The sequence below is a fragment of the Mercenaria mercenaria genome, chromosome 13 (genome assembly GCF_021730395.1).
Source record: "Mercenaria mercenaria strain notata chromosome 13, MADL_Memer_1, whole genome shotgun sequence".
NCBI lineage: Eukaryota > Metazoa > Mollusca > Bivalvia > Venerida > Veneridae > Mercenaria > Mercenaria mercenaria.
In genome coordinates this window covers 81,165,893-81,175,108 of record NC_069373.1, presented here as the reverse complement: position 1 = coordinate 81,175,108, position 9,216 = coordinate 81,165,893, and the positions used below count along the sequence as shown (strand labels likewise).

General features: G+C 37.2%; 1 protein-coding gene across 1 annotated transcript; it reads left to right on the top strand.

The window, feature by feature from the left end:
* Positions 1-5,249: 5,249 nt before the first annotated feature.
* LOC123566317 (uncharacterized) lies at positions 5,250-8,750 on the top strand. Its single transcript, XM_053521009.1, has one exon. The coding sequence runs from the start codon at positions 5,250-5,252 to the stop codon at positions 8,748-8,750; it is 3,501 nt and encodes a 1,166-aa protein (XP_053376984.1).
* The last annotated feature ends 466 nt before the right edge of the window (positions 8,751-9,216 follow it).

Genomic DNA, 9,216 nt, shown 5'->3' with positions numbered 1-9,216 from the left:
GAGATAATGGTCTAACATCAGATAAAATGAGGGATGCAACCTCCTCCTCGGACCCCCGTCCCCCGTTAAATTTGACTGCAGCTTCAGGGGTTTTTTTTTATTATTATTTATTTTCAACAACAGGTAACATAACATGACATACAAAAATATGAAGGATTTTACGTTCAGCAATGCATCATATAAGTTCTTAATGTAAAGGAATTCAGTTCATATATCATAATTATAATAGATTACAATGAAATGTCTTACTACACGTACAACGTACATATGGATAGCATTATATTGTGTATTGTTTTTGAAAGAAACACAAAAACAAACCAACTTTCACTAACATAGAGTTCAAACAAGTTCGAAACAAGATCTCTGTGTTTAGGTAGTTTTAAAAAAGTATACTGACCTGTTGCATTTAAAGTACCGATCTTACAAATAAAATATATATATACTCGAAAGAATGTAAGATCAACATAGAACTACGTATCTTACAAGTTAGATTATATATATACCCGAAAGGATGTAAGACCAACATAGCATGCATTGTCAAGCTGTTTGAGTTGTTCCCCTTTAATCATAACAACTTGATTCTATTGAGAACTTTTATATCTTCTTTGTTTAAAGTTTGAAATTTAATTAAATCTTTTGCATTTGATATGATTTTTCTTTCCATCACAGCACTTCCATGTTTAACATTTGAAAATTTTAATTCGTTTCTGTGTTTCCAGATAATAAATTTCGTTTCAAAAATGAAAGTATTTAACACGTTAGAGTTTTTCGAATAAGTTGTACTTATACCTAGTGCTACCTTGGAATAATCGAGAGTAATGTGCTCCTCGGGCATAATTAAATGGAATATTTCGTTTACAAAAATCCATAATCGTTTGATATCACAGCATTCCCAAAAAAGATGTTTTAATGTTTCCATCTTAGTTTTACATATGTTGCATAACCCGTTAAGCTTCAGGTTTTGATAATTTAATTCCTTTAACGAAAATGAAATGTCTGTTTCAACTATTCTTCATTAAGACTTTTCATTTTTAAGTTCGACTTTAAGTGATATTACCATTAAGCCAGTTACGACAGGTTGTGATAATATTCGTTCCGTCACATCGGTTCATGAAATGTCCATAAAAACAAAGGTTTTTAATTGATGGATGATAGACTAAACTAAATTCATCCAAATGAAATGTCAATATGGCTGGAACAAAGTTTAAATTTTGAAATTTGATTTAACTTGAAGGTACTTTACATCCTGCGGTAATGTCTTTTTGTTTTATGTAGAGTGCACATGAGCGAAATTATACATCCGTTGCTAAGGCACTTGACATGTGTAAATCCGTCTATTGACTTAACAAAATGGATATTACTTTTAAGGTAAATGACGGAACTAGATAAAACAAAGTTTGCTTGACAATTTAGTAAAACAAACTAATATCTTTTTTATATTAACATAGATAAATGATAGATTTTGCCATTAAAATGCATTTATACAATATGAGATGAATACTCACGCTCCCTTTCTGATCGCGTCATGTTATGATCATTTTTCAGAATCCTCATTTCCTCGTCTCGTATTTTGTCAGCAAACAGTGACCAGGCAATCGTACGCTAAAAAGTATAATTTCTGATTTTTACCTACAGCTAAAATTTGAACTAGACTGTAAAGTAAATAGAAGACGAAGTTACTTCTGAAAATGTACTTCTATTTTTCATCTTGAAGTTTGTTGCAGGAAGATCTATTATGACTTACGACGGTTACATTGTTTATCGCTTTCAAGGGCATTTAGTTTGATTCTATCGTATAATTGTTAAATCTACATTTAAAGTCGTTTCTGTAAGTATGAACACGTAAAAATGAATGATAATAAATGACGATAATAAATGACGATACTTTCGTGGGTGGAACCAAAAACAAATATTCACGAGTGCAAAAGTCCTAACAGATACGAGTCAACAGTGACGTTATAATAATTTGACATCTTACCAATGTGACATAATACATTAGTTTTACAAGACTTTAACACTTGAATATTTTCTATCACTAAAATAGTTTTACAGAATCCCAGAAAAGACTTCAGGGTGTTTCTCTTGATGTTGTTACATCAAAGAGTAATTTCTTGCTACAGTAAATAAAGTAGCAGAAAAAACATACCAGCAATTATCAATTTTCAACAATAATAAAACATTATTCATGAAATCATGTCCAAGTCGAATTTCAATCCAATCGGTATAAATTCCACTTTTTTTCACAACAATTCAAAATCGAATTTAGTATATCCAAAGAATGAATAAATCTTCTCTTCAAAGATTAAATCCACAACTTAATGTTAACCCTTCAGATGTTGAATATCAAAACTGGTAATTTTTGTTTTCAAGAAATACAGAAAAGTTTCCAAAGAGATCTACAACTCCAAGTTCTAGCCTATCAGTAAACAATCGGCTATCAACAATATAGCCACAGGACAAATGATATATACATGTTAGAAACGTATTACATTTCTAATTTGAATTTACGTCTTTACCGCCTTTTCTAACGTGCTTTTACGCGACGCCCAAACATTGACGTCGACGTCATCATTTTCTGTTGTTATTTTTTTGAACGTCGCTTCCGTTAGCGCAAACATCTATTTCAATTCAGGAACTTGATGTAAAACTTGGTAAAGATCAAAAATCGGTAAGATTTATCGAATTGAAATTGAGTGTTTTGTTTTTAAAAGGTTGCTTATTAAATATTTGCACTTGAATACTATTTAGCGTGTTTAAGAAATTTAATTAGAGATATTTGCGTAAGAAATGTAACTGTCGCTTTGAATATATTGTTGAATATATGTTTTTACCTGTGATTTAAATATACTTTTTATTATATGTATAATTGTTTGTAATTTCAGAGAATCGCTACGCTACGCTAGAGAATAAAATTGTAAAGTGAATCAGCGCATGCTCGTTTTTTACTGTGGTATCCAAGTTCCCGAACAATTCTCGATTTTACGGTGTATGTTGTGTAAACGAAGAAGATGGCTACCGGAAATGAATCCATGCCGACGCACGAGGGAGTTGACAGCGCAAAACGTGCGCGCACAGCCCAGTTGTCACAGATGACGAAATTATACAATGAAATAGAACGACACATGATCTCGCACGACAATGAAGAAACTGTCAAAACTTTATACAGTAAAATATGTGAGCGATTTGAACAATTTAAAGCTGCTCATTTACGGTGTTTGGATGTGTGCTCAGACTCTGAAGTTATATCTAAATTAGAAATGAACTATGAAAGCTGTTATAAGAACTTTGTTGAATTCCGGGAAAGATTTTCACAGTGGATTTCTTCTGAGAAAACGCCTGATGATAATAATGACGCCTGTTCTTCAGTCAGCCATGTTAGTTCATCTTCAACAGTGTCCTCGCGCTCCAGATTAAGAAGCGCGAAAGCTAAACGTTTAATTGCGGAACATAAAATTAAAATGTTAAATAAAAAGCAAGAATTAGAGCGCGCACGCGTAGAACTACAAATGAAACAACAATTACTAGATCAACAGTCTGAACTTGAAGAAGCGAAATTAGAAGAATCAGTATGGCAACAAGCTGTACAGGAAGAGAATGGAGTGAACTTAGAAGTCCAGTCTCAGACAACAGTACAACATTCTACTTCCGGTGAAACAACTTCCGTTACTGGAAATGTGACAGGTACAGACAGTGATTGTATTCTTCTGCCTAAAACCCATACGACTGCAAGTACGTCTTATACCGGAAGGAATATAAACTATAATGATATGTGTAGCAGTGCACGTGATCACGGGCATAATCAAGATGAGGCTAAGAGTGCGCATTCTGTAAACAAAATGAACTCCGAGGTTACTGTTTCTACAATAGACATAGCGTTCCAGAAACTTGCATCTACACTTCAGGAAGGGTTCAATCTTCCGAAACCGGAATTACTGACATTTAGCGGCAAGCCAACTGAATATTGTAAGTTCATCAAAAACTTTGAATCTAATATCGAAAGTAAAGTTACCGATGATAGTCTTAGGCTGAGCTATTTAATACAGTACTGTTACGGTGAAGCAAAGTGTTGTATTGAAGATTGTGTTTTTTTGGAACCCAGTGAAGGATACAGGCGCGCACGTGACATCTTGTTCTCACGTTATGGAAGGCCGCACGGGATCGCTAGAACATATATTGAAAAGTTGGTATACGGTCCACAGATAGCAGCATCTGATACAGACGGACTATCAAAATTAGCATTAGAAATGCAAAGGTGTGAAATAACTTTATCGCAACTAGGATATAATTCGGATGTAGATAATTCTGAAAACTTGAGGCGAATTGTGAAACGGTTGCCTATGCATCTGAGAGTGAAATGGGTTGATACAGCACACGTAATTAACGAATCTGGAAGAGAAGTACATTTTACCGACTTAGTGAAATTTGTTGATGAGAAATCACGTGTTGCCAGTTCAATGTATGGAATTGATCTCATTAAAGAAACTCGAACAGCGAAGTCAACTTCCGGTAAACCGCACGGTACAAAGCCTGTAAAAGATGTAACTACATTGACCACACACAGTAATACTGATCAAAGAAGAAATGAAAGAAAGTGCCGTTGTTGCCATGGTAACTGCCTGGATGTATCTGTATGTAGCAAATTTAAATCGATGAGTCTAAATGAGAGAAAAGAACTGGTGCGAAAATTCAAGTTGTGTTACAATTGTTTGAAAGGCAACCATTCATCTAGCAACTGCAGAAAACCAAAGTCATGTACGGTACCCGGTTGCGAACTGAAACATAATATGTTGTTACATAGTTGGAGCAGACCCAATCATGAATCTTCGGCGTCACAAGCTGTGACTTGTGCATCTGTGAAGAACTCAAATGTGAAGAACTGTTTAGGAATTATACCAGTTATTGTGAATGCCAAAAATGGAAATTCCTGTCAAACATACGCTCTGTTAGATGACGGTGCAGATAAAACCTTATGTGATGAGAGGTTGTTACAGTCTTTGAACGTCACAAGTAAACCTGTTACATTCAATATTTCAACGGTAAACTAAACAAGTAGTACCATTCACGGACAGGAAATAGATCTTACTGTAATAGCGGTGGACGAAAACAGAAATGAAGAAGTGCCACTTTCCAAGGTGTGGTCAGTGAAGGAGCTTCCAATCTCAACAAGATCCGCAGCAGTAAATGTTGACTTAAAGAAATTACCCTACTTATCAGATATAGACATACCCCAAATTGACACAAACAATGTTATGCTACTGATCGGTACAGATTCTCCAGCTGCACATATTCCACTCGAAGTGCGTTCAGGAAACATTGATCAACCGTACGCCGTGCGATCACGGTTAGGATGGGCAGTACGTGGTCCAGTTCAAGACACTTGTGCACCTAATACCGTTAATGTCCACTTTAAACAATCCAGAGACGTGTTACTGCAACAGCAACTGGAAAGAATGTGGAATACAGAATTTAATGATAGATCATTGAATGAAAAGTACTCTATGTCTGTTGAAGACAAACATGCTCTGCAGATTATGGAATCATCTCTTACCCATGAAGATGGTCACTACAAAATTGGATTACCATGGAGGAAGGAGAATGCATCCTTGCCGAACAACATAGCTCTTGCCCAAGTACGCCTACAGCAACTGAAACGTAAACTGTCACGTGACCCGGAATTACATAAAATGTATACAACATCCCTGAATGATTATGTTGAGAAAGGATACGCAGAAGAGGTGAAAGATGGCCTTGAAAATATTTCTAGACGTACATGGTACTTACCACACCATCCAGTAACAAATGTGAACAAGCCAGGCAAAGTACGTGTAGTTTTCGATTGTGCTGCTAAGTACCACGGCATTTCACTGAACAGCCAATTACTGCAAGGACCGGACTTAATGAACAGTTTAGTAGGAGTTCTCATACGATTTAGGAAAGAGAAGGTAGCTCTAGCCGCAGATATCGAAGCAATGTTTCACCAGGTGCGTGTTACGGAAGAAGACTGTGATGCTTTAAGATTTCTATGGTGGCCTGGTGGTGACATCACACACCAGCCAAAGTGCTATCGTATGAAGGTACATTTGTTTGGAGCTACATCATCACCCAGTTGTGCAGCATATGCCTTAAAGCGTACTGCAACCGACAATGCCCGTTTATTTGGAAAAGAAGTGGTTTCTACAGTAGAACGAGATTTTTATGTCGATGATTGTCTGAAGTCTGTAGAAACGGATGATAAAGCTATCAAGCTGGCTACAGATCTGCAAACACTAATGAAGATAGGCGGATTCCGACTTACGAAGTGGTTAAGTAACAGTAGGGCTGTACTGAACGCTATTCCAGAATCTGAACTCGCACCATCTGTCGTCAATCTGAGCCTAGACGAAACTTTACCATGTAATCGGGCACTTGGTGTGCAATGGAATGTTAACGACGACAGAATCCAGATTAAAGTCAAGCTGTCTGATAAGCCACTCACGAGACGCGGCATTCTGTCAGTTGTAAGTTCAATATACGACCCACTGGGACTCGTCTCGCCCGTAACACTTCAAGCTAAAGCTATAATACAGAGCCTGTGCAGACTGAAGATCGGCTGGGATGACCAGATACCACAGAGCATCAACAATGAATGGCATACCTGGTTATCAACCTTACCTTGTCTGGAGAATGTGTCTGTAAACCGCTGTTTCCGACCAAGTGACTGTGTTAAATCTACGGAACTGCATATATTTAGTGATGGATCCGAAACCGCCTATGGAGCCTGTGCTTACCTTCGATTTGTTGATACCTATGACAATGTAACATGTTCTCTAGTCATAGGAAAATCTCGTTTAGCCCCGATCAAACAGATGTCTATACCACGTCTTGAGTTATCCGGAGCTGTTGTCGCTTGCCGTATTTATGCGATGTTGTCCGATGAACTAGATATAAAGATTGATCAAGTTACCTTCTGGACTGATTCCATGATTGTATTAGGATACATAAAGAACGTATCAAAACGGTTCAAGACATTCGTTGGCAATAGACTCAGCATTATACATAATACTACCTCACCAGACCTGTGGCGCCATATTGACACAAAGTCGAATCCCGCAGATATAGCTTCAAGAGGCATACATGCGAATGACACTAAGAATCTACATATTTGGCTAAATGGACCAGATTTTCTAAGAAAAGATCATACTCAGTGGCCACAGAATCAGCTTGCACCGGAAGTAACCGACGATGATACAGAAGTGAAGAGAGAAGTCAAGATAAACATCACAATGACTAATAGAAGTCTAGATGATATCATTGATCGCTACTCAAGTTGGACTAAACTTAGAAGAGCAGTCGCGTGGTTACTTAGATACAAGGTATTTTGCAGACAGAAATACTTAAATCACGAACTTGACATGGAAAAAGGAAACTTAACATTAGCGGAAATCCAGAAAGCAGAACATGAATTATTGATACATGTACAACAGGACACATTCGCAAATGAGATGAACAACTTGAAACAATTCAAGCCAGTCAGAACTGATAGCAGCATTGCATCTCTAAACCCCAAAATGTGTGACAAACTAATCCGAGTACGAGGACGTATACAATCTAGAAACCTGAGTAAATGTCCCATTAAACTACCAAGCAAGCACACTATAACAAAATTAATAATTCGACATATTCATGAGAATAACGGTCATGCCGGAAAACAACAGGTACTTGCAATCTCGCGTGAGAAGTACTGGATAGTTCAAGGACCGAGTGCTGTAAAAGGTGTAGTGAGAAGTTGCATGGTGTGCAGACGACAACACTCCCCCCTGCTACAACAACAGATGGCGCCTCTTCTTGAAGAGCAGACGACACCAGATGAACCCCCTTTCACTTACGTTGGAATAGATTACTTTGGTCCACTGATTGTTAAAGAAGGTCGCACACATGTGAAAAGATATGGCTGTCTTTTTATCTGTCTTTCAACTAGAGCGGTACACCTGGAGGTCTGTCATAGTTTGACAACTAACTCCTTCGTCGCAGCATTTCAACGCTTTACCTGTCGCAGAGGATATCCAAAGAAGGTGTATAGTGACAATGGCACGAATCTTGTAGGTGGCGATCGTCAACTGCGACAGTCGATACAAGAATGGAATTCTTCAGCAATAGGGAAATATATGACAGAAAAGGAAATAGAATGGCACTTTAACCCGCCTCAGGCGAGCCATAGAGGAGGAGCCTGGGAAAGGATGATTCGTTCCACACGAACAATTTTAAAAGCGTTGGTCAGGCAACAATTGCTCACAGATGAACAATTAGTTACGCTGATGACAGAAACTGAAAGAATCCTGAACGATAGACCAATAACCAAGGTTAGCGATGATCCTGAAGACATGTCTGCCCTCACACCAAATATGCTACTACTAATGAAGACTAACAGTAGTATTCCAAGGGGAATATATAATAAGAATGACACATATGTAAAACGATGGTGGAAGCAGGTGCAATATCTCTCTAACGTTTTCTGGAGAAGATGGATACGAGAATACTTACCAGCTATACAACAGAGACAAAAATGGCAAAGAAAAACCACAGATTTACGTGTAGGTGATATTGTGCTAGTGTTTGACGAAAGTACCACAAGAGGAAAATGGCCATTGGGAAGAATTGTAAAAACAAACAAAAGCCGTGATGGACATGTACGAAGCTGCATTGTAAAGTATAAAAATACACAAACTGTGAAACCAATTACGAAGTTGTGCCTACTTGAAAGTTCAGCTTAAGCTTAAGAGTACGAATGATCTGTGTATGAACAATCCGGGCAATTTGTAAGTCGAATTTATCAGCTGCCGTTTTTACATGAAGTTACATAGACACTTTCTCAGAAGTGAGTCAAGTGACGCTGATATCGTGAAAGAAATATACTTGTTAATATTCCAAAGAGGATAAATTACAGCATTTAAATGGAAGTAGTGTGCTTTCAAGGACTGTGCTAGGGTATTTATTCGAAAAGCATAATTATCAAGACTGTTAATGATACTACATTAATTTATAACATACATGGTTATGATAAATTTGAATTCTGTTATGAAATCTGGAAATTTCATGGCGAGGACTGTTAGAAACGTATTACATTTCTAATTTGAATTTACGTCTTTACCGTCTTTTCTAACGTGCTTTTACGCGACGTCCAAATATTGACGTCGACGTCATCATTTTCTGTTGTTATTTTTTTTAACGTCGCTTCCG

What these genes read in the sequence shown, in the direction of transcription:
- LOC123566317 (XM_053521009.1), top strand. Translation starts at nt 5,250, where the DNA reads ATGCTACTGATCGGTACAGATTCTCCAGCTGCACATATTCCACTCGAA.